General features: G+C 32.9%; 2 protein-coding genes across 2 annotated transcripts; both read left to right on the top strand.

Annotated features, from left to right (window-relative positions):
- The first annotated feature begins 4,574 nt into the window (after positions 1–4,574).
- On the top strand, positions 4,575–6,690 carry LOC143542989 (MDIS1-interacting receptor like kinase 2-like). Its single transcript, XM_077035427.1, has 4 exons — positions 4,575–4,959; positions 5,031–5,089; positions 5,178–6,189; positions 6,263–6,690. Exons 1-4 carry the CDS (start codon positions 4,575–4,577, stop codon positions 6,538–6,540), a joined length of 1,734 nt encoding a protein of 577 aa, XP_076891542.1. The 3' UTR covers positions 6,541–6,690.
- A 7,219-nt stretch (positions 6,691–13,909) lies between these two features.
- On the top strand, positions 13,910–19,989 carry LOC143542988 (cysteine-tryptophan domain-containing zinc finger protein 7-like). Its single transcript, XM_077035426.1, has 12 exons — positions 13,910–13,999; positions 14,955–15,027; positions 15,098–15,219; positions 15,318–15,653; positions 15,742–16,625; positions 16,703–16,853; positions 16,890–16,998; positions 17,071–18,218; positions 18,284–18,441; positions 18,527–18,678; positions 18,751–18,878; positions 19,702–19,989. Exons 1-12 carry the CDS (start codon positions 13,910–13,912, stop codon positions 19,987–19,989), a joined length of 3,639 nt encoding a protein of 1,212 aa, XP_076891541.1.
- Positions 19,990–26,942: the final 6,953 nt, after the last annotated feature.

Raw genomic sequence — 26,942 nt, 5'->3', positions numbered from 1 at the left:
TAAAATAGTAAAAATAATATATGACACTATGACCATTAATTAAACATAAAAACTGAAACCGCTAAATGCATTAATAACTAGCACCCTTTTTAATTAAAAATATGTCATAAACATGTGTTTATATTTACGAATTTGCCATTTCTTTTGTTGACCATTGATTAAACAAATCAATGGTTCAAATTCTCTTCTCGTTATAATATCACTTCTCGCAAGATCTATCCCCTATATATATATATATATATAGGGTTAGGTTAAAATAAAAACCCACTTGATTTGTGAAACTCTAGAAACTCATTCTCAACCATATGTTTTTAATTAAAAATTAAATCTTGTGTTCCACAATTAAAATTAATAAAAAAATGTTAAAAATTAATTTACACTTTCTCTCTCATAAAAACATAAATAAAAATTAGTATAAAAATGTAAAAAAAAATAGCAAAACATTTTTTTTATGTTTTCGATGTTTTGTATTAAATGTAACAACACATATTACATGTAACAAAAAAAAAACGATGTTACATAGGGTTTTCGCGGGTTTTCACAACTCAAGTGGGTTTTCATTTTATACTTTGCCTATATATATATATATATGTATAAAGTATAGAATGAAAACCCACTTGAGTTGTGAAAACCCGTGAAAACACTATGTAACATCGTTTTTTTTTGTTGTTGCATGTAATATATGTTGTAACATTTAATATAAAACATCTTGAATACTCAAATTATGTCCCAAAACAACATGTATCAATTCCAGAATGCAATAAGCTTGTTCAATATTCTTTTCGGCCCAAATTTGACTATAAAAATTCGTATGAACGCATATGCACAAAACACCCTTAAAATTTTCCAAATGATCCCAAATTTTATATGTGATCAAAATATACCAAATATGAGTTCCCCACAAAATTTCATAATTTTTCAAACATTTTAACTATTTTTCCCAAATAAACGTCCCAATTCGGTAATAAATTTGCCAAATATTCTTAGATGGTCGAAAAATTACCAAATTTGAACAGGGACTCAATGATATGGTCCCTGATGTCCCTGTAAAATTTAAAGACCTAAAATATTCATATCACAACCTTACCCTAAACAGCCCGTAAGCGAGTGTTTTGGCATTACCTAAGCGGTTTTTGGTTCGTTTCCGCCTTTCTAATCAACTTTTCAAGCTCTTGTTCCCCTATGTAGGCTAGATAAAAGTCCTATATCACAAACCAATCAATTTTTCATCAACATAACAGCCCTTGACTTAGGGTTTCGGCTAGTGCACAAAAACGAACTTTTGAACCGTAAAAATGCCGTTTCAACCCTTTAATCCGTGTTTATGGCCAAAAAAGATCATGATTCTGATTTGAAACTAGGTTTAGCATCAAATTATGTTTTTGAATGATTTTTGAGGGTTTTACATGGTTAACTATGATTTTTAGCAATTAAAACATGTTTACATGGTATTAATCAAGGTTAAACAAGTGTAGAAGTTGCTTATTTAAGTTGTTTACCTTAGGGTTTGAAGAGTTTCCTGATGAAGAAAGTTTTTTTCCAGAATTTTCTTGTGGATGAATGTGCAAAAATATCTTGGAACTAGTTTATATGTGAAAGAAATCAAAAAGGGGGGGGTCCCATGGTTGCGGCCGGAAGGATGTTTGGGCCCTTGGGCCCATTTTGGCCCAAATAACTGATTCTAAAGGCCCAAAAACGAAAAGCCCAGTCCAAATTTAGTTCGGGTTCGGTTTTTGGTGCGAAAAACTTATCGGGTGCGTTAAACAGTGCGAAAACGAGTTTTTTGGGTTAGTTTTGTGTAAAATTATAAAAACATACTACATGTTTGTAAAAATCGAAAATAGTTTCACGGATCGCTTAAAATATTTCAAATAAGTGTTTGGTAAGTCTTTTTTGGCTTAACGGATGATACAATGCTTGGTTTGTAACTATTTTCGCGTTTAAATCTATAGCGGGTAGTTAAACGAGCATGTTTTTGTTTAACTTGTTTGCTATCGAACTAAGGCCATGTTACTAATATATTAGCTTATATTAAACGTATATCACTTATAGATGCCCCCCGAGGTATCTGGGTCATAACCAGACCCGTTTGATTATCCGTTCGTTCGATACGCAATAAGTGGTTTATCGCTTATTCGGTTTGTGAATACTGAGGTGTATCCGGTTTTTGTCACGAATGTCACATTGTACCCTTTTATGTTGGTGGTTTTTAGTTTTCTTTTTAAACTTTCAAACCCTATACTTTTCATTATTTACAAACTCGTGACAAATTATTATTTTGTTTTTACGTCTCTTTTTTCCTATTTAACAACCCTTTCGACTTAGTTACTCTTTTATATATTTTATATGTTGGTCTAATTTTGCACATTAAACAGGTGTGCATGTATACTTTTCATCTTTTACAATTTTACAAATTTATTTGTTTACATTTCACTCTAAATTTTGCAAGTTAACACTAGTTGAACGATTTTACGTCAATTTTTTCTCATTTTGCGGTCCCGTTATGTTTTACATTTCAGTTTAACTTTTGTGTGTTAGCACGACACAACGAGCGTATGTGATTTAACATTTGTTATATGAGTTTTTGGGTGTTGATTGAGCGGTTAGTTTCTTAATAGTTTGACGTCCCCGCAGCAACGCGAGGGTATCAGCACTAGTTAATTATAAATTTAAAATTTGAATTATAACCGCAAAATGCAGTTATCCAAACTCAACTGCTTCTGCAGAGAGATAGGACGCCCTAATCAATTGATTGACGCTCTGGTTCATCTTCTTCACAACATCATACCAATTTCTTGTCTCATATTCAGAGTTTTATCTGATTAAAGTTTTGGAAAACCACCGAAATAACTTTTAAGTAACGTTTGGTATAAAGGAATGAGAGACAGAATGAAATTGTTCATTCTAATGGAATGAAAAAAACCATGCTTTGTTGTCATTAATGTAATGAACCATTTCACAAGGAATGAAATTCTTTTCAAATATAGTATTTTCATTCTTTAAGGTGTAAGTGTTTTTTTTTCTTCCATTCATTCAAGGAATTGAATCCATAATAATAATAATAATATATTATGATTTATTATTATATTAGGATTATTATTATATTATAAATATTATTACATTATGAAGATTATTATATTATTATAATTTTTATATTATAATATAACAATTATTATATTAGACTTATTATCGTATTGTCAATATTAGTGTTATTATTTGGTGACTCAACGCTTCATAACACACAGGCGTGGTTCAACATTTTTATAATTTTTTTATTCGTTTAATGATCTCGTTGAAACGCGCCGATCTTAAAAAGGAGTTACTATGAATATTCATATTATTAATACTTACAACAACAACAACAACAACAACAACAACAACAACAACAACAACAACATTAATAATAATAATAAGGGTTAGGTTTAAATATGAAGTTTAATTTTTCTAGGAAGGCTAGGAATGATGGTATTTTAGTCCACTACTTTAATATTAAAAACCCACTTAATTTAATATTAAAAACCCACTTACATTAATCTTAAAAACCACTTACATCTTCACTAATCTCCTACAACCATCACCTCTCCACCTCTTACCGCCACCACAACCGTCACCCACATCTACCACCTCGCCGAAAAAGTCACTGGAAATTTCGCCGAAAATTTTCACAGGAAAGTCGCCAAAAAGTCTTCGAAAATACTCCTTGGAGAATTCATCGGAAGTTTCACCGGAAAAGTCGTCGGAGAGTTATAGAAAATAGTTCACATAAAATTTCGCCGGAAAAGTCGCCGAAAACGGTCACCGGAAAAACACACAATGGAGAACACTATGAAAAAAACACAATGTAAAAAACACAATGGAAAAAACATAATGAAAAAAAAAACACAATGACAAAAACACAATTGTATGCACAATGTAAAAAACACTATGAAAAAAAAATACAATGAAAAACACAATTGTATAACACAATTTTGGCAAGACACAATTTGTAAAAAACACACCAATATATATTTTTATTTTATTTTTTCATAACAATATGATACTCATATTAAAGATAAACAAAACGCTCGTTATTATGGTGGTTTTTTCTTATTAAAAAATTGTTTTCATAACAATATGATACATTAAGAACTTTTATGATTTACGGAGACCTAACGCCGCTAAGTTTGAAATCATTGCAAAGTTTAACAACATGACAGTGTGGAAATGTTCTGAAGATTGGTTGAAACCTTCAAATGTGGAAACTATAGTTTTGAATAGTTTAACATGACAGTGTTGAAATGTTCCAAAGATCGGTTGGAACATTCAAATGTGGAAACTATAGTTTTGAATAGGACTATTGTGGATTGGCAATTTATGAGAAAGATACCCCCAACCCCTAAGAGGGGTTAGAAATTAAACTAGGAGAAAACGACTCAGCTTAATTTCCACTTAATTTGTCACTGATTAAGAAAACTAGACCCTTTTTGGGCAAGAGAGATATAAAGTCAATACTTCACTTTTCCAGATTCTTAGTTACTTACTAGTTGATAAACATTACAAAGCGTTCCGCTTCCTCTAGTTATACAACTTCTCCAATGCACATTCTCACTCAACTTGTTCATGTTACGCTGCTGCTCTTTTTCATGTTATATTTAGAAGAAGCCACTGCCACTCATTTCAACAAATCCTCAGAAGCAAAAGCTTTGCTTGCAACTAACTGGTGGGCACGATATGTAAACGATTCAGAGGATAATCATTGTAACTGGCCTGGCATCTATTGCAATGATGCAGGAAGTGTCACAGGTATATACTCTTACAAATATAAGCTTGAAGGTAATTTGGGAAGCCTTGACTTGTCTTCATTTCCAAACCTTGTTAACCTTACTTTAGACGACTGTGGTCTTGAAGGAAGCATCCCAGAGCAGGTTGGTTTGCTCTCAAATCTCACCCATCTTTCACTTTCCGGTAATCGACTCTCAGGTAACTTACCTGTCTCAGCTCACCAATCTCACTCATTTAAAATACCTTGATCTTTCTTATAACAACTTCAGTGGTGACTTACCTGTTGCCCTTGCCAATCTCATCAGTTTGGAATACCTTAGTCTTTCTGGTAACAGCTTCAGTGGGTGATCTCGATGGGAAGCTGTGCATTCTCAATTAATGGAAAAGCTTTTTTACCTTGATTTTCATCAAACCAGTTGTCAGGCAATGTGTCGTTTCAATATCCTTGTTATCTACACCATCTAGACCTCTCTATGAATATGATAACAGGAACTGTCACAAGTCTAAGCGATTGCTATGACTTAGAGTACTTGGACCTTAGCAGTAATAGTTTTGATGGAGAAATACCGACAATTTCTCGTTGGAGCCATCTAAATCTGTCTCATAATCACTTTACTGGAATTTTTCCCCCTGGTCTTTGTCCCAATTATGGAACAATTGATTTGTCATACAATGACTTCACGGGACAATATACCTGCACACGAAGAAACAAACTCAGTCTCTATTTGGAGATTTTTATTCCTATTATCTTCGGGTTTTTCCTCTTAGTGCTTTGTTATGTGTGTTCCCGTCATAAAAACTCTACCCAGAACAAAATCCAGACAGAAACAAAAACACACGGAAATGTGTGTTCCATATTGAATTATGATGGCACAATTGCATATGAAGACTTCATCACAGCAACAGAGGACTTTGACCTCAAATACTGCATTGGAACCGGTGCCTATGGTAGTGTTTATGAAGCCAAACTGCCAAATGGTAAAACATTTGCCTTAAAAAAACTCCATCGCTTTGAAGCTGAGCAACCGAAGTTCGACCAGAGTTTCAAGAATGAAGTGCGAGTGTTAACCAACCTAAGGCACAAAAACATTGTCAAACTCTACGGTTTCTGCTTGCATAACAAATGCAACTTCCTTGTATATGAATACATGGAAAAGGGGAGCCTATTTTGCGCGTTGAGTGATAGTCAATTTGCTGCTGAAATGGGCTGGATGAAGAGGGTGAGTATTATCAAAGATGTAGCCCATGCTTTGGCATACATGCATCATGATTGCATCCCTCCTATTGTTCATAAGAGACATACCAACAACATTCTCTTGAACTCAGACATGGAAGGATTTATTGCTGACTTTGGGGCAGCCAGATTGCTTGATCCGGATTCCTCCAACCAAACGGTAATTGCAGGAACTTTGGGATACATTGCTCCAGGTATTTGCATCTTTTATGTCAATTAACTGTTAAATTCTTGTTAACAATTCTTTGTTATATATTTTCCATATAGAACTTGCCTATAGCATGACTGTGACGGAGAAATGTGACGTGTATAGCTTTGGGGTTATTGGAGAGAAGCATCCGGGAGACCTCCTTTCATCCCTAAACAGTTGGAATGATCATGGTACGCTGTTGGAAAATATATTAGACAAGCGAATCCCTTATCCAACTGATAGATCAACTGAAAAGGAAATCATGGTTGTTTGTAATGTAGCAGTAGCAAGCATTGTCACAGATCCAAAGTGTCGACCAACAATGAGAAATGTGTCTCATGAATTATCGCGTTGAGGACATCATTTGGTCTATTATCTCCAAGTTCTGTCATATCAAGAACCTTTAGTGATACTTGTGTCCTTAAATTGGTAACTATTCCCTCAGCAGCAAATAAACTTATGAATTTGAAACTCTACATTGTAAACGGATATAAATGCCTAAATAAAGCTATGAACTTGAAGCATTCTTCTTAATAACAAGTGCAATACGCTAGTTACATTTCAAATAGTTACCTTCAAAGTCAATTTTAAACAAATAAACTAAAGAACAAAAAACCCATTTACCTTTATTTATATGTAACAAAGTATCTCATCCTCTCTAAATACCAGGAAACTAATTACCACAAGTAGTGGGATTTAACTTTATAACTAAATCATTTGAATGAATTAAGTCAGTGCCCCAAATTTAGTGAATTTCAACTTCAACAAAGTTTGAAAGTGGAACAAAAAGGAAGGCTAACTAACTAATGCCCAAATTTAAAGAAACTGCGAAAAGGTTAAACATAAAATAGCAATATATAATGTTATAACTAAATCATTTGAACGAACTAAGTTAGCGTTTCGACCTCCGACTCAGACGAGAGTGACTATATGAACCATGGAATCCACTAGAGAGTGAACAGAAGCGAGATGAAAGAATATAGAATCATCCACTGGTTTTTAACTTTTTTAGATTCCCAACCTGTTCCTGACATATCCATATAGTTACATTAAAAATCAGTAAAATTCTCTTTTCTTTTTAATTAAATAATATTTTCTTATACTTTTATCTTTCCTCTTTCCACCACTCATAATCACTTTTAGAAAATATTAATAGATTATACGGTATGAACACTGTAAACCCAAATTTAATTTTTTCATACAACATTTTTTCTCCCTAGATAATGGTAAAATATTGGTTGATATTATTAAATAATTAGGTTACAATATATTATATCAAGGAACCCTAGAAACCTAATCAAGCTCGTGGGCTCGACATAAACCCAACGACTGTATTTCAATACTCTCCAGCAGTCAGAGCGGTAGAGAATCGGACACTCAGATTGAAAACGTCAAAAAAAATAAACATAAAACAAAGAACAATAATAAATAAAAAGCTAGTCTTGATCTCGGTTTTTGATTCTTAGGTACAAGATTTTGTCAAAATATTCACGAGCTGCTTAAATTTGCCAAAAGAAATAATTCATATTCTTCAGAGTAATGATCCAAGAGTGCTACAACATAATGGCATTTGTGGTTTTGATTCATTGTCCTCGGTAGTACAAATATGATCGGTATCCCAACGAAATAAGAGGAAAAAATAAAATAAGTAGCTAGACACGTAGACACCCGGTGACCGTGGTTATGCAAACCGAAGGCCGGTGACCATGGTTAGACTACATTCTTCGGTGGAAACGGACCATGTCCCGACAAGAAACAAAAAAAAAAAAAAAACAAAAACAAAAAATAAAGTGTTGACGTGACTTGTTTGGACTTGCAGGTGTTCTTCCCTCTTAATTGGACCAGCAGCAAACTGTGTCAAATAAGTTGAAACGAGTAAGTGGGGATTTAAGGAGGAAGTAGATACGTTAATAATGTTTCTTTATAAACAATGTGTCTGATACAAATGGTGTTTGTTACATTACCGTTTTACGCTTCCGCAGTTTGCTTAACGGGGTGTGGCACATATGCAGACTGTTTTATGGGACATTGACTATTTTTGACCAGCAAAAACTGACAACTTCATCGACAACCAAATGCCAACAACAGTTCGATATTGAGTTAAATTTAGTGAGTTTTTGTTTTTTTGAGGGGTTTTGTTGAATTCGAAGCACACTGATAATATTCATACACCAATATATATGTTCATGTTTATTCATTTAAAATTTAAATGGACAGTTCATGAACATAAACTAATTGAACAAAGGTCAACAGACATAAATGGACAAATGAAAATAGATTAATGATATGTTGGTTTTAAATTCGAAGGGTTTACAATCTTTGGTTACAATTATAAGACTTACTTTTGTATAACTAAAAGTTTGAAAAATGGTGGTGGTGTATCAATGTTGGAATGAGGTGGATTCAAACTTTTTTCCAAATCTTACGAGAGAGATGGTTTTTAAGGAGACGGTTTTTGTATCAAAACTCAAGGGTTACACGTGGCATAATATTAGTGGCTAGCGAAAACTCACGGCACGAACCCAAATGTAACGGCTTCGTGAGTTTTCAATGGATCATTATTAGAAAGTTTTAGAAATTTGGACCGAAATAAGTTTCCCTCTCCTATTTTGGCTTATTTTGAAAATTTGGCCTTGCATTAAATTACATTACATGACATGACATGACATGACATAACATCATGTTACATTACAATTTATTATTATTTATAATGTTATAAAATGTAAATTTATGATTTATTAGTATTATTTTATCAACATTATTCTTATTCTTATTGTTCTAACTCCAAATTATGTTCAAGCTTTCTTATTATTAATGTTGCCCGTGTGATGCGAAAAAAATGTGTATATGTATATTTACAATCTAATGTATCAAAACATGTGGTGAAAGTAGTTTAAGATAAAAAAAAATATTTTGTTTTGAATACAATCTCGTTTTCAATAAAATAGATTGAGATGAATCTGAATGCAATTTTTTTATATGTATCAACTCATATATTAGTTGTGAATCTTGGAATTGAAACAAAGGAGATTGCGAGGCGTAAACTCATTTATTGACTAGCAAATAATTAATTGAAATAACGAGAATTATGAGATATAAACCTCGAGCCAAAGGAGGAAAGAGAGTTAAATAGGGTGTTACGTGTTCAAGAACGAATATTTCTAAATAACCTATTTTGGATGTGACAGATAGAATAGTTGTCCAAATATTCATCATACCAATTAAATTACACATGTCAGTACGTGACACATATACCTCATTGCAAAAAAACTTATCTCAACACTTGTTGCAACCAGCCAAAACATACTAACTTAAATGAAGAGAACACCAACATAAATGAAAGTTTTTTCTTTATTTTCATTCTCATTCTTTATTTTTATCATGAATTTTCAAGCAGTAGACAAACCATTTAAGTTACGAAAACTTTTATCTGCATTCAAATTATCAACATTGTTGAGAAGTTCAATCTTGAGTCTTACTTTGTTATCATTATCATAATCAATTGATAAATTTCGACTAACCTTGGTATCTATAGTATAGGGTTAGATTCAAATAAGAAGTTTGATTTTCCTAAAAATGCTAGAAAGGAGGGTATTTTAGTCTAACACTTTAATCTCAAAACTCACTTATATTAATTTCAAAAACTCACTTACATAAAACCCAATTACATATTTACTCTCTACAACCACCACCACTCCACCGCCCACCGCCACCACAACCGTCACCCACCGCCACCACCTCGCCGGAAAAGTCCAAAAAAACACAATGGAAAACACTACGAAAAACACAATGTAAAAAACAAAATGGAAAAAAACACTATGAAAAAAAAACAACGATAAAAATACAATTGTATGACACAATGGAAAAAAAACAATAAAAAAAACACAATGAAAAATACTATTGTATAACACAATTTTGTAAAACACAATTTGATAAAACACAATTTGTAAAAAACCCACTATTTTTTTTATTTTTATATTACAATATAGTACTCATATAAAAGATAAACAAACACTCGTTATTATGGTGAATTTGTTTTTCAATAAAAACGTCGTAAAAAAAGTTATAGACGTTTAAAAATGATGGGGGAATTTGACATGTGTCTTGCATGTGAAGAGAGAAAGTCAACAAATGTGTTATTTCTTTTATACCCTTCCACTTATTTTCACACTTGATTTCCCCCTGAACTAATCTCAACCCTCCATGTTCAAAATCAATGGACAAGATTACTTCTTATCCTTCATACAAAAACTATACTTCCTATTATAACCTAACCTGTGTAGTAAATATCAAATTAAAAGTTATCACAATCTTCTTATATACCATTGATCTTGGGGGAGGGGGAGAATATGGGGGTTAGGTTTAAAGATGTAATGGTTTTTTATTTTCTTTACATTGTTTAAATTTGGGAAAATACCATAAAAAACTAATCGTATTTTTTCATAAAAGTCTCTCAACTATTTTTTGCATATTAAAGTCCCTCTGCTTGATTTTTTTTAGCAAAAATGTGAATTTACCTCTTATAGCCGGTTAATGCCCAACTCATTTATTATACTTTATAAACCAAACAAATGACACTTTCTAATTCTATCTCCTCCTACCTCAGCCCCTACGCCACCATGAGACCACCATTACAAGCATACCGACGATCACCTACCTCACAGCTTCAAAAGATAACAGATTGATTATGTCAAATTCCTATCGTTTCCACGGCGATGTCAACTACCATTCCAATGATTGTGCTCGTTTCGTATTTGGTTTTGACGCACTTGGGGTGCTCGTCGAAATATTTGAAGGAGATGACGGAATCGTTCCTAGGAAACCGGCGATGGTGGGCGGGAACAGGAAAAGACGTTGGGGGGACAGAGATTTTTAACGGATACCAACAAAATTCAGAATACTCACGTTTTGGTCGGATTCTCGGATTTCTCCGGTCGGATTATTTATTAGAAGACAAATTAATTGTCACATTTACTGGAATTTTGCCGGAAAGAAAGTTGTGTGCAATGTTAAGTTCACCGCTGCCAGAATTTCCCACCAATGTCGCATTGATAAAATTACTTGATAGATCTAAAACATCATCAATGTCGCATCATCCGGTGAACTCAAACATCTCGTCGGAGATCAAATTATTTTGACTTTTTGAAGCTATTCAATTTAACCCAAATTGAAGGAACTGGAAGCTGTGTAAGGAATTGGGAGTAAAACAAGGAATGGAAGGTGTTTGTGATTGAGAGTTGTGGCTGTGGGGGGGATTAATGACCATTAACCGGCTATTTATGACAATTAACCGGCTACTAGAAGTAAATTCACTTTTTTGTTCAAAAACATCAAGTAGAGGGACTTTAACATGCAAAAAAAGTGGAGGGATTTTTGTGAGAAAATATAAAAAGTTGGTTGGTTTTTTACGGTATTTTCTCTTCAAATTTTAAAAACTTTAAATTAATTTTGGATGTAATTGTTCACAAATTGTTTTTCTGTGTTAATATAAAAAACTTAGCATGCCGATTTCAAACAATTTAAACTATCATTTTTGTACATAATTTATATCTACACATTATAATTAAAAAACTTGAGTTGAAGGATATGATTATATGAATCCATTTAGGCTTTTAGCACAAGGGATGAAATGTTAACAATTTCATTGCCCTTCTAACATCTGATTAAAATCAAATTCAATAATGCAATATCAATAATCCAAAGCTTCTTAGCCTAATAATGTTTTGTCTTTTCATGAGATGGGGTTTGATTTCGATAATCAACATATAAGTGTAACTAAGAGTACTTTTAGAAACTGTGTGAGTTTCCGTCCTAAAAAAATAATGGAAAACTGGAAACAAAAAATTCCACCTTTTGTATATTGGCCGATAATAATCTCACCTTTAAAAATCACTAGCAATGGTCCCATCTTTTAACTATTTTTGTCTCACTGGTACTCCGTTAAAAACTACTTAACGTCGTTATGTTTTCCCCTAGTTTCAAACCGATGTTTTAGGGCTTTTGATCGGAAGAACGATATGAGTCGACTGATGTAAAACTTATTTCAAAACGGTGATTCCAATGGCTTGATTTTTGTTGAAATTCAAGCACCCGAATTGAAACATTGTTTCGTCGTTTGGATCACCATTTCGAGATAAGTTTTACATCAGTCGACTCGTATCGTTCTTCCGATCAAAACCCCTAAAACATCGGTTTGAAACTAGGGAAAAAACATAACGTATTAAGTATTTTTTAACGAAGGACCAGTGAGACGAAAATAGTTAAAAGGTGGGACTATTGCTAGTGATTTTTAAAGGTGAGATTATTATCGGTCAATACACAAAAGATGAGATTATTTATTTCCAATTTTCCAAAAATAATGCACTATCAATAATATTATTATATTGTATTATATTACATTATATTACATACATTACATTACATTTATATAACACTGAATTACATTGCTATTTATTGTAAAAAATTGTGATTTATTAGTATTAATTATTAACTTATTATTATTACTACTATTACTATTATTATTGTTATAACTTATTTATTATTATTATTATTATTATTATTATTATTATTATTTTCTAAATGAGGTTCTTTCTTAATGTAATGCTGCCGCGAGATGCGGCATAATTTTATGGAACGTATATTTATAATCTAATCTATTAAAACGAGTGTAAAAGTCGTTTACGTTACAAAAATTACTTTATTTTGAATCCAACCTCGTTTTCAATAAAATCTATATAGTAATATTCATCAAAAAACATTAAACATCGTTGGAGGCAGCCCATGCCACATGTCGAGAATTTTGAACCTGCATTTCTACAATCTAACATATCAAATGACGAGTAAAAGCCATATACGATACAAAAATTAATTTATTTTAAATACAACTCCGTTTCAATAAAACATATATAACAATTTGAGAAAATTCACATAGTTCTGCATTTAGATTCTTAAAAAAATTAACAAACAAAAGTCATTATAGGAAAATAAAATTCAAGTAATAATTGAAATATTATTAAAAAGCTAAGTCAGATTATTTTTAGTATAATAGTAAACTTAAAAAGAAAAAGAAAAGTGACTAGAAAATGATTGGATTATTATTACTATTACTATTTTTTTCCACTATTAATAATTATCACTTTTTGTTAATAAAAAAGTGTTTGAACTTTGAACCATCAACATCAAAGACCAAGGAATTCAATGTTAGTCTTTTAACATTTAAAAGTAAAATCTTTTTAAATCCTTTTTTTACTTGGACCCTAATACGAGACAAACAAGCCCAAGTAATAAATAAATAATAATAATAATAACAAAACACCACACACAAAAACCACAAAACATCCTTCACTAATTTCATTCATTCCGTCTAATAATAATATTAATAATAATAATCTCAAGCAAGGGACACCCAAATTCCGATCATCTCCGGCTATCAATTCTTCTCTCCGGCGACCACTCTTCTCGCAATCGCAATCAAACTTCACGCTTACGTCATCGTTATTATTATTATAATTATTATTATTACTTATGATGTTTACGTGTTACGTCAATTTCACTTCGGTCTTGTTCTGTTAATCACAAGCCTGGGTTTTGATGGGTTTGATGGTTTGTGGGTGTTGTTAAAGTTGTGGTTTTGTTGTTGTTTAAGTGATTTGGAGTGATGGGTTTTGTTGTGCGATCAGTTATGTTGGACTTTAGGATAGTCTGTTAGGGTTTGGGGGTCGGAGATGGTGAATGAGAGTGAGGTTGAAGAAGGAGAGGCCAGTGTTGACCGGAATGACGCCGGTGTTGACCCGGATACAGCTCTGGCTTATATTGTAAGACTTTTGGTTTATGGCTTTGGTTAATGTTTTTGAAATTGAAAGTTGGAATTTAGGAAGTTATAATAATTGATTGTTCATTAATCGAGTCAAGTTTTGATCTTTATGTGTCTTTTAGGGATTTTATTATACTGCTTTGGTGGACCTATTGAAAAAGTTAAAGAAATGAGTCAGCATTGTTGTTTGGATTTATGTGAGTTATCATTTTTATGTTATTGAAAATGGAAATTGAGATTTAGGATGTTTGTGGTGAGGGTTGGATTAGTAAGAGGTTTATGATGATTGATCGTTCGTTAATCGAGTCAAGTTTCGTTATTTATATGTCTTTCTTTAGGGGTTTTAATGTTTTATGATACTGCTTTGGTAGGCTTATTGAAAAAGTTAAAGAAATGAGTCGGCATTGTTGTTTGGATTTATGTTAGTTATCATTTTTTATGTTATTGAAAATGGAAATTGAAATTTAGGATGTTTGTGGTGAGGGTTGGATTAGTAAGAGGTTTATGATGATTGATTGTTTGTTAATTGAGTCGAATTTTGTTATTTATGTGTCTTTTTAGGGATTTATTACACTTCTTTCGTAGGCTTATTGAAAAAGTTAAAGAAAAGAATCAGCATGTTGATTGGATTTATGTTTGCTGGTAGTGTCGATTGTAATCTGACTTTGGAACTAAATTTCTATGTGCAATTATTATGCGCCCATATTATTATTTTGTAATCATTAGTAACTTGTAGTGATAGTGGGAATTGAAATTTAGGAATTTGTAATCATTAGTAACTTGTATTATGTGCCCTTATGTGTGTTTTTAGGGATTTTTATCATACTGCTTTGGTAGGCCTATTGAAAAAACCAAAGAAATTAATCAGCATTGTTGATTGGATCTACGTGCAATCATTTTGCGTCGTAATCTTATCTTGTAATCATAAGTAACATGTATGTTTTTGCTTCTTTCAGGACGAGAAACTTCAACATCTATTAGGTCATTTTCAGAAAGATTTTGAACATGAGATGTCTGCAGAAGCATTGGGTAAGCCACAAGTGATAAAATATTTCTATCTGAAACTGACGGGAAAAATCTATAACTAGTTTCTTGACAGGACCCAAATTTGGTGGGTACGGGTCGTTTTTACCCGTCCATAGGCATCCTCCCCCAATGCTTTCTCATAAGATGCCTTTGAACCCCAACAAACCGAGTTCACCTAATAATGTTCATTTGGAGGTATGCATATTACAGTTTTTGACTTTTTGTTATTTATCTTGATTGATATGTGAATAGTGTTTTTTTTGTTGATAATTGTGGATTGTGTTACTGCTTAGGGTGCTCCTGTTACACTGGTGGATGCTGTTAAACCAGCTGTGTTGCACCATAAAGATGTATTTGTTGATCAAAATGTTGTATCTGTTGATGACATGGCAAGTAAAGATACATCAAAAAATGAAGCCACCACTAGTAAGTTGATTTATCCAACTGGACAAAGGTCACTAAAGGTTCGGATTAAGGTCGGTTCTTATACGCCTGCAATAAAAAAGGATGAAATTTATAGCGGTCTTGGACTTCTTACTTCATCTTCAACAAGCAACAATTCAGAGGATAGTAGTGACTCTCAGATTGAATCTCATGACCTGTTTGATTCTGCGGGTAGCATACTACGTGTAAGTTTAATCATGTGTATCTTACTGTTGGTTTGTTGTATTTATATAATCATATACGTTAATTTCTGTTCCTGTTACCATATTGTAGGATATGTGTTCCGTCTTTGTCCCTGGAAACCGGCTGCTCTCACCTTTAAATGAGAGTTTAATTTGCTTAAAGAATAAGGTTAAGCCTTTGTTCACGAGGAGAATTGTTGATGGTTCATCTCTGTCACTAGACAAAAATGCAGGTTTTGAGGGTGACAACACTTCGTATTTAGAAAAAGGTGTGGAAACAGAATCTGTTGCCTGTAAACAGGGGTTGACCAATGATTTCAAAGTCAAACCATCAACCGGTTCTGTAATATCGGAAGCAAACCGAGCAGATAAGAAAGATGTACCAATGAAGATCAAGAAAACAAAAAACGAATTGATAAATGAACAATTCTTTGGCCCTGATTTTACCAGCATAGAATCAGATAAAAGCTATGAGCAGAAAAATGTCAAAAGGCATTCACTTGATTCAAGAAGAATTAAACTCGTCGTTTGTAAAAATGATTCCAGTGTTATTAAACATGAAACAGATCATTTTGAAAAGAAAGCTGGTCTTAAAGCTATCAGTTGTGAACCACATGAAGTAAAAGTTTCCAACAATATGACGAAACTGCCCTTTGAAAGAAAAAGTAAGTTAACGGGTGTTGGCAGAAAGGAAAACTTGAGAGACAAGAAAAGTGCTTTAAAAGAGATTGCAAAGGTTCGTAATAGCTATAAAGATATACTTGGCACTGACAATGGAGCAATAAAAATGGAAAATGTTGAGGGAAACGCATATCCTGCTGACTTGGTTGTCCCTCAGCAAACAGTAGTGGGCCCTCCTGCCCCTCCAGATAATTGGGTAGGATGTGATCGTTGTGAGAAGTGGCGCCTATTGCCCATTGGTATCGAGCCTGCTAATCTTCCTGATAAATGGCTGTGTAGCATGACAACATGGCTGTGAGTTCTTTTCTTTTATTCGTTATGTTATATTTTTAACATCTTTTTTTTTAAGTATTTTTTTTGTATATGTGTAGGCCCGGAAGGAATCATTGTGATATTGGTGAGGAGGAAACCACAAGGGCGGTTCAGGAAATGAACATTCGGTTCATTTCTCAGAATCAAGGCAGCCTTCAATGTAATGGTAGCATGGGTAATACTGGTATTTCTGACCATAAAAACTCAAATGTTTATTCTGAGACTATAGCTGATAAATATGAGAAGAATAAGTCTCGACCACTCGAAGGTACTTCACTTTCGTCAATGGATGGTCAGCAGGATTATAAACAGAAAAGTGTGATCCGAACCAACCAACTGTTGCTCGCGAAAAAAGGTATACATATCCGCTGCTAAATGTGATAACTATGTGAAAGTACTGATTTGCCCTTTGAAATATGTTTCTCAGGCCATGTAAAACCTAAAAAGCTGAAAAGCAAGACGGGGTCAGAGCAGTATGAGCCTGTAACTTCAAAAAAGATCAAGACTGAAAGTGAGCAGCTAAACTTTAGCAATAGAGGTTCTCGACCCAAGGACGGATTGATAATTTCAGTCAAAACAGAGACTGAGAGTACTTTACTGGATAAAAAGGTGGAAATTCATGCGAAAAAGAGGAAATTGAAAGACTGGCAAGAAAGTCAACCTCATGGAAACATATTGGAAAACAGTGAAAATAGAATAATAAGGAAAGAGAAGAGATTGAAGACAGAGGTAAACGAGTCTAGTGATGACAGATGTTTAAATAAAGGAAAAACAATGAAAATAAGGTTATCTGCTAGTAGAGAGAATTCAGTTGATAGGTGCAAACCTACTTGTAAAAAAGATTTGGAATCTGAACGGTTTTTGGTAGCTGCAACTTCAAGTTCTTCAATAGTTTCTGGTTCATGTAAAAGGGCTAGCTTGCAAGAAAAAAAACGGTCACCAGTGGGGCCCGCTTTGTCATCTCCTTTTAGGGCTCCTAATCTGGACAAGCCTTCAAGAAAAGCTCATGTTAGGACTGAAGTTCCAAGTCAAAGTCAAAGAATTGATGGCAAAGTTGACTTGAAACATAGAGAAGCCTCAAAGATTAGAAAAAGTCATAATCTTGAACATGCAACAGAAGCTAATGGCGCTATAGATAAATGTGAAAGATCTAATATCCAAAGTGTAAAGGTAAAAGCGTCTGATCCGTTGACTGGTCAACCTAATAAACCGAGAAGGGTTGAAGTGGACGGTAAGATTGTTGGCAAGAAGCAATCTGAAGCAAACTTGGGTGATACGGGCGTCTCAGAAATGACCCCAACTGTAAAAAAGAAAATTAAAAAGGTTTCGAATGAGTTAGAGCCAAAAGTGGAGGCACAATCATTTGAGCGTTCTGATCAAAACCGGTCAAAGATTATAAAACATCCTGGAGTTGCTGCTAATCAGACCGCTAAAAGTATTGTGACTGATTCTGGTACCTTGAAAAATCTGAGTGTTACAAGCTTCCTGAAAGAGTTTGCATCTAGTCAAAGTCAAACTGCCTTGACCGCTTTCAAAAGAGCCGAGGAGTCGAGGGACTTTGCTGACCGTTTAAAGGTTTGCATTCTTTTTCTTCATTTTAAACTATTTTAAGTTTTAAAACACTATTTTGACATGTGCAGGTTTCTGGATTTGATTATGAGTGTAACAATGCATACTTTGACTCATCTTTGAAGTTTCTTTGTGCTGCTTCTCTTCTCGAGGCCTGCAATGCCGACATCAGCAAATCAAAAGGAGTGGATACAATCAATGTTTACACCACTTCTGCTAAACTTTCCAAGTAAACCATACATGCTTTTAATGTTATTATTATTATTATTTTATTATTATCTTTAATGTATACTTAATTTTAAAACAACTTGCAGAATGTGTGGTCAAGAATATGAGAAACAAAAAGACATGGTTGCTTCCGCACTCGCCTATAAATGCATGGAAATTGCGTGTATGAGAATAGTTTATTGCAAGAATTTGCTGACTAGACAAGACTTGCAAACAAGTATGCATATGACTACTCAGGGTATATTATCTGGTATAACGGGCCCACTTTGTTATTATTACGAGTTATATTAAATTTCTTTGAACCATGCAGGCGAGTCACCATCATCTTCTGCATCTGATGTTGATAACTTAAACAATCAACCAATAAGTGATAAAGCCATATTGTCTAAGAGCATGGTTGTTGGAAATAAAGCCAACTTTAGCCGTCTGCTTGATCTTGTAAGCTCATACTCTCTAAAATCTAAATACACTTAAACATCAAGGTCGCCCCCCAAGAATCCCAAAAAATTTCGGGCCTGGGGCAAGTTAAAAACGTGGTTCACTAAAATATAAACTTAATTAATAACTCATATCTAATTTATATAATCGTGATAACAATAAACAAAATAAAAGTATTGTAGCAAAATGATCTAATTTAAATACTTAACGAATTGTGAACCTCTCCTAGCATTATTGGAAGCAAAGATCTTGATCAGCCTTTTGTAATCCATTCTAATATATCGTTCACAATGGCAACAATGATTTAATTGTGCTAATGGTAATTGTAAAATTATGATTTAAATGGTCACATAAGACAAATCGAATATAATTACATAAGTAATCAACAATAAAAAAATGATTAAGATATGAATTTAATAACTTCATTTGTATGAATGTGGATTTTCTCTAAGCAGTAGGAGAGCTAAATTTGTTATTATGCGGTTGCTTTTGAATTTCTGACAACTTTATTTCTATAAAATTTGGATTTCTAACAACTTTATTTGGTAATATGGCTATTTTGTTAAAAATGGTTATAAAAAAGGTAAGGGAGGAATTGAACTCGCGCACAGGAGAAACAAACACATGCTTTTCCACTCCACTATTTTACAATCTATTGTTGTGTTTATATAAAACAAATCTATATACATAAATATATAAAATATATATTTTTTTACAAAAAGTTTTGGGCCCAAGGGATGACCGGGCCTTGGGCCGGCCCTGTTAAACATTATATCTGTTTCATTATTACTGATTATCTGCTTTTGTGGTAATTAATTTGCAGACAAGTGATGTGAATCTTGCAATGGAAGCTTCTACGAAAGTGCAGAATGCTTACAAGTCTGCTAGTGCGGTTCTAGAAGTAGCTCAGAACAAAGAGATGACATTTGCAGTCAAACGAGTTGTTAACTTTAGTTTTCAAGATGTGAAAGAGTTTGCGTGCTTGGTACAAAAGGCACGTGAGGCTGCGAATCGTCAAGAAAACAAGAGGCAGTATATAACATTTTGCCATCAATTTGACCTATCTATACAAAACAAACAAACAAACAGAACAAACAAACAAACAGGATGAAGACAGGATCATGAGAATATTGGAGAAGGTGAAAATCAATTTTGACCGTTGACCCTTTTAGCGCCTTGTGATGGTGTTGGGGTATATTAGATGTAGGATGTTGGTGTTAGAACTTCATATATAACTTGCTGTTAGTAATTTAGAAGGCAACATTGCATTATAGGCTGGTTTCTGAAGTTGGATTCTGCAGGATTTGCTGTCTTTGACAATCAAGAGACATTTTTTAGTCTGCTTTTGACTTGGACCAAAGGACCTTTGGTCTAGTGGTGGTGCTTTTGGAAATTAAAAAGAAATAATTTAATTTTATTCATCACTAATATATAAAACCTTATATATTCTACTCAAATCTTTTATTTTTTCAAACATTTATTTTTTAAACTAAGAAGACTCTTTATAGGCTGTGAATATGAAGATTGACTTTTTTTTTTTTTTTCATCATTTTGAAAGACAAATTTCTTTACTTTCCGAGATTTGAACCCAGGACCTTTAGGTGATTAAGAAATTATATTTTTATCAACTAGAAATTCTAAAAAGAAACTGGATGCATATATTGCATTAAAGAATTGATATGCATCAAAGATAATGATATCAGGAAGATGCTGCACCCTGATCACCTGAAGAAGATGGTGGATGGCATAGCTGATGGAATGATGGCTCCAGGGCAACCAAAGGGCGGTTGTTCTCGAGCTTCAACGCATGAAGGTTAACCTAGATCTCGGTTAGATGTCGCTAATCAAGTCCTGGCGTTATATTCGTTAGTGGATCTGCAGACTCTGTTTATAGCAAATCCTGTCAGTTACCTTCTATCTTTTTCAACATATTCGCATTGCATATTCTTGACATCAATAACACTCTAACATACCAAGTAAAATCCCACTCATAGCAACATATATAATATATTGGTAGGGTGTGCGGAGAGTGAGACGAGGACCAACATGTATAATATGTGAACTATAATGTAAATAGCACATAGCAGAACCTAGAATATTAAGTAAATGTCATATCAATCTTTCAAGCATCTATCATTAATCCACAAAAAATCGGCAACATCTACAGCCAATCAAATTCCAAGCACCAATTAATTACTCTACTACAGATTTCATGCTAATTAACCAGAATCATGCCAAGTACCGGAACAAGTTCAGGTTCTCTTTCTCTCTTTCAATATAATCACGAGTTATCAGATCTTCAATCCTCTTCTTTATTGCTTTCCCATCAGGCTGCATATGTTCATGAGTTGAACATTAGTTGCAGAAGCCTGCATCAGTCAAAGTCAAAGGGCTGGTCAACTTTACACATGAACCAACTATTAAGTTGATAAAAATTTCATTTTTATTGAAGAAACCTGGTATGTTGTGACAATGAGCTCCATAGTTTTCGGATTAAATATCCCGTTTATGTTATAAGGTATGCACTTGTTAATGATTTTTTTTTTAATTTTTAAAAATAATATCCATATCTTCCTCGTCCCCATCATCCACGTCCCAGTCCTCCACATCCTTGGCCTCAGGCCCCACATTCACTGTTGGAGCAATTCTGCAACAAATCAAAAGTTTTTTAGTGATAATTATTAATATATATATAACAAGATGCTATGTTGTTCATCAATCGCTTTATCGGGCAAAAGTGTAAGGGTAATTTGGTAAATGCAACTTTTTAAACATCGTAACTCCTTTATCTTTACAAACTAAACTTGGTTTTAGTTTGCAAAGGATTTCATTCAAATCCCAATTCTATTTCACTTTCCAATTCCTTAAAAACATATTCCACGAACCAAACACGCACTGATTTATCATCATTATACTCATCATTTAAAAGCTAGCCATACCTCAAATCATGCAGTCAAGGAAAATCGTTACCAGGTGCATCATTAATCTCCTTTTTCCAATACTGGTATGTTTGATCCTCAACAAGTTCAGAAGTCAACTTAGAGTCATATACCCTCACACGCCCTTTAACAGAGATGCAAAATTTTTTACCGAGTCGATAATCGTTGAAAAACCCGTTTATGCTACCAAAAAACATATGCTTTATCCATCAAATAAAATTAGAAAAAAGAGAAAATGTGTGTTTAAAAACAAACAAATGTAACAATTAGCAACTTACTCATCAAATAGTGCGGATAGTTCCACTTTGTGCTCCATTTTTGTTCCTTGGAATCAATACCTTATTAAACACCTATGTCATAAATCTCAGAGTGTGTTAGAATTCAAAATCAACTCAGATTTCAAGATCAAAACCGTAGAATTAAAGAGAAAACACAGTACACATACTAAATCACATCACAATTACTACTAGTGTATCAGAATTAATGAGATCACACATACTAAATCATCACATTGTATCTACATAGTGGATCTACATCAAAACCTACTATAATCAAAACCAAATAATTAGCGAGATAGCGGATCTATATCAAAACCTAATCTCTCTAGAAGAATTAACTAACGAGATAGAAAAGATAACGCAAAATTAACGAGATAACGCGTCTATATCAAAACCTAATCTCTCAAAACAACAATTAACACTAATGAGATAGTGCATCTATATCAGAACCTAATCTCTCGATCGATAAAGTGTATCAAAATTAAGGAGATCAAAACCTAATCTCGAATAATTCACTTACTAAGTCAAAGATTCAAAATGTATCACAATTCAAAGTCAAACCAACGAATCTCTCTGAAGAATTCACGAGATAGCATAGTGTATCACCAGATTTCAAAGTTAAAACGACTAATTAACGAAATCAAAACCTAATCTCGAAGAGAAACATACATTGCAAATAACAACTTTCAAAATCTGCAAAGAATTAACACATACTAAAGGGGTGTTTGGGATTCCTTATTTTACCTCCTTATAACTTATCAATAAGTTAATAAGTTAAAAAATGTAACTTATGGAACTTTTCCTCTTACAATATAAACAATCCCAAACATCTTATTACTTTTCAAAAAGTTAATAGGTTATAAGTGGGTGAAAATAAGCAATCCCAAACACCCCCTAAATCACAATGTATCACCATATTTCGAAATCAAAACTACGAATTAACGAGATAGTAATAAGTTGCATATTAACCCCTCCCAGATATTTTATTTTTATTGTGTATGTCGCCTTGATTTATTATTATTATTTTAGGCTACCGCACTCTCCAAATCTGGATAGCCCCGTTGCGCCACTATGACAAGGCTATATATGTTGTCTTAACTGGGCCCACGCTGTCTTTCAGAGTTTGGTTTGGGCATTACCCCGGGAAACCATACCATCGGCTGCCACTTGACAGTAGTCGTGCCACTACACGAGCAGAACTCTCTAGCGTAACACACGATGGGACAAAAACCCGGGTCGGCTCGGGGTTCGAACTTACAACCTTTGAACAAGGCCTAACTTAAATCCTTTATTGTCAATATCCACCCAAAGTAACACAGATGAGATTCGAACTTGAGTTTCCATTGGAGAACTTAAGCCTCCTACCACTAGGCCCAAGTGGAAGATCGACCATCATATTTATTTATTTATTTTATCTTCATTTCTTTTCTTTTCCTTTTTTTTTAATTTATAATAAAGTTTGTAGAGCTTTTGACTGACCCGTTTGATGGAAGATTAACAATCAGTTCAACTGAAATTTGGTATTTGGATGGATAGGAAGGAAACACACGTGTGTCGATCTAACAGGGTTTATCCCTCTTGTGTGCTTGGGGATGAGTGATTACATGTAGGTCAGGGTGCGTTAAAAGTTTCTTCACGCAAAAGTAATTAAACACAAGAAAGCGTGTCTTGATAACCAACATATTTATACCATTTGCATTTTATACTTTTGGTTTCCTAACGGCTTAGCCCGTGAAGCTACCTTGTCGTGTCCAACGAGTCATGAAAAATAATATTACGACCCCACGATATATGAATGTGATTTTTAAAAGACTTGGTTTTGCAATTTGAAAAGGGCTAACAGTGCAGCTTTTTGCTCGCTTGCCTTTGATTACAATCTAAACAAAATCTATCTATACTAATAAAAGAAAATAATTCTAGACACATGACATTCTTAAGTTAATTCTTACTATCAAATTCCCGCCCAAATCACTTCTCTTCTATTGATGGAAAAAAAATATATTGGTTCTAAATATAGTATTGATTATATATTTAGCATACCGTATTAATTGGTCAATCTCCATTGATTGAATCATTAATGCTATAAATTATATTGTAAACATACTTAATATAAAAAAAACATTAATATATATAATAATTACTTGTCGAATTCTTTAAAATTAAAATGTATATAAAAGAGTTTAAGTTTAAAGAATACACTAACATTTAATTTTTGAGACATCTATATAACTATAATAATTTTGTTTACTTTTTACAAATATTCAATGTTTAATAAGTCTTAAAAATCATAGACAAATTTTTCATTTTTTATATTTAGTATAAAACTATTATGACAGTTGAACAACAGTGTGTTTATAAAGATATCATGAAAGCTGTTCAAAATGAAAAACCTGATGTCGTTTTTAGTTTATGGTTAAGGGTTTAGAGTATGTAGTGAAAAACATTTTTGTGAAAGACTTTAACTACATCTTTCAGATCTAAAAGCCTCATTGTTTTAAATGTTGCTTCCGGTGGCATTGCTTCATTATTGTATAGGATGGTAGAGCAACCCATTTTCGATTTTAAATTCAAATACATTTGATGATATATAGCGACTGTATTTGTAATACATTTTTACATAATACAAAGAGACTTAATTATCTTTTATTTTATTTGTATTAAATTATTTATTGTAATTTATACATTGTAATACACGGATTTCTAAAGCTAGTTTTTTAATAAATGAAATTGAGATGTTATAAACAAATTAAAGTAATGAAAAATAAATAAAAATAAACAAAGAAAAAAGATATTATGATGATAATGTAATGATATATAATATGTAAAAGGTAAGGAGGTTTTCGAGATGATAAATGGAAAAAGTGTGAGATGAAGGTACGATGATATGATAGGTGCCTCTAACAAAAAGTGTTCATGCATTTTATATTGCCTAAAGTCTAAACAAACCACATGCTTGATACATGTCGGTCTATATTAGACCTTTTTTTTATTGTTTGGTTTCAAGATTGTGTCCATTCTCAAAAGATGTTAAGGCTAGCCAAGGTTAACTGGTTTAGTGTCGAATATGTGTTGTATATTAGAGATCAAGGTCATTTCTCCTTTTGATTCTATCTTCATCTTCAACATATCTAACAAGTCTCCAATTAGATTAAAACAATTTCGCATATCTAAGCATGGTCATATATGTGAAATTATCATACAAGTCATGGCTATGGGAAATTGCTTTCATATTTTTTTAAAGGCTTGTATACAAAGAAAACAAAAGAAACCTTATAGCCAGAAGCCCGAGCAAACAAGACAAAAATTACAAACCGGAACCGAAACATTTGATCACATATTATTGGTTTCAGAAAACCGGAACCGAAAATTACTTTTCTATGATCACATATTATTGGTTTTAAAAAACGCCTCATAAAAAATAACAAAATGCTAGGCACATACATATTTATATATGGAATATAATCAATTATTAATCATAACTCTTAAGATCACAAAGTAAACAACATTTGAATATTTATTAATCAATTGCGTCTACATAAAATAATATATATGGAATATAATGTATAGGAAGTGGTTATTTTGAAAACGACAAGATGATATGTGTGAAAGTGGTTATTTTGAAAATGACAAGATAATATGTGTGAAAACTTTTTTTCAACCATTGATCTTGGAGATCAATGGCTAACATGCATTCATCTAGTGGGGCCCACATACAAAGTCACTTTTTGAAACAATTTGCACGACAAGGGGTATTGTAGTAATTTAACTTATGACTGGTTTGTACTATATGGTTTGACCCAAAACCGTGAATCTTTTTGTATACCGGCTGTTTACATTCAAAACCAAACACATATTTCAAACACACTGATGATGAAAGTTTGCTCTCTCTCATCTTCTCATCTTCTAATTTCTCTCATCTTCTCATCTTTTAACCCCAAATCTCAATTTGTCATCTTTGAAGCTTCTTGCTACGAAACCGGCTATTGAGTAGTCTCCCTTTATACGAACACAGTACCCTATGTCGTCGACTACCACGTAAAAATTTCACTTTGATAATCTTTGTGTTTTTCGTTTAAAACAACGATTAATTATTATGTTCATCGTTTTTGATTGTTGATTTTGTCTTCAAACTTTTGATTAAACTAAATAACAAAAAAACTGCAAATTCTAGATTTTAGGAAAATGTAAAATGATAGTTTTCACTTTGGACAATATTTGTGTAATTTTTTTAGAAACAACGACTAATTAGATTCATTGTTTTGTATTTCAAATTTTGATTAAGCTAAGAAAATAAAAGAATTTGCAAATGATCTAGGTTTTAACACAAATGTTAAATGATTCTGATGAAGAACCGGAAAACGTGTAAAATGATTGGTCGGTTTTTGTTTTAGAATGAACATAAAATGTACAATTTGATGTACACTTGTGATTAACATATGTAATTAACCTAAAATGGAGTGGGAGACTAATACAAAACTTACGTGTTCTGTCACGGGAGCCAAGATCGGGGCAAGGAAAAACAGAAAATTATCTAATATATAAAAATGACAAGTTTGGTGTCGCTAAGTAGTCATTCGGTCACTTGTTAAAGATAAAAAAAATGAAAAGAAATGAAAGAGGACCGAAAAAGATAAAAGTAAAAATGTAAACAAAAAAATAAAAATAAAAGTGACACTTAAGGAGGAGAGGTGAAGACTGGGAAGCTGATCAAAAAGTTTAAATATAAGCGTTCGTTTGAAAAACCAAAAAAAAGTTTCTATATATAGGGAAAAAGGAAAGTATAAGACAAAAAAGCAAACTCGTGAAGGAGAGACAATGGATTCGGTTAGCGGTCAAGAAGAGAATGA

The sequence above is a fragment of the Bidens hawaiensis genome, unplaced genomic scaffold (genome assembly GCF_021521415.1).
Source record: "Bidens hawaiensis isolate Kalapana, Puna unplaced genomic scaffold, B.hawaiensis_p1.1 tig00013007_1, whole genome shotgun sequence".
NCBI lineage: Eukaryota > Viridiplantae > Streptophyta > Magnoliopsida > Asterales > Asteraceae > Bidens > Bidens hawaiensis.
This window is presented reverse-complemented; position numbering and strand designations above follow the sequence as displayed.

Bases quoted from the DNA above. Each gene is read 5' to 3' on its own strand.
- LOC143542988 (XM_077035426.1), top strand. From the start codon at position 13,910: ATGGTGAATGAGAGTGAGGTTGAAGAAGGAGAGGCCAGTGTTGACCGG. The intron at 15,654-15,741 runs GTAAGTTTAATC...ACCATATTGTAG, and splicing joins CTGCGGGTAGCATACTACGT to GATATGTGTTCCGTCTTTGT. The intron at 16,626-16,702 runs GTGAGTTCTTTT...GTATATGTGTAG, and splicing joins TGTAGCATGACAACATGGCT to GCCCGGAAGGAATCATTGTG.
- LOC143542989 (XM_077035427.1), top strand. From the start codon at position 4,575: ATGCACATTCTCACTCAACTTGTTCATGTTACGCTGCTGCTCTTTTTC. The intron at 4,960-5,030 runs GTAACTTACCTG...TAACAACTTCAG, and splicing joins TTCCGGTAATCGACTCTCAG to TGGTGACTTACCTGTTGCCC. The intron at 5,090-5,177 runs GTAACAGCTTCA...TCATCAAACCAG, and splicing joins GGAATACCTTAGTCTTTCTG to TTGTCAGGCAATGTGTCGTT.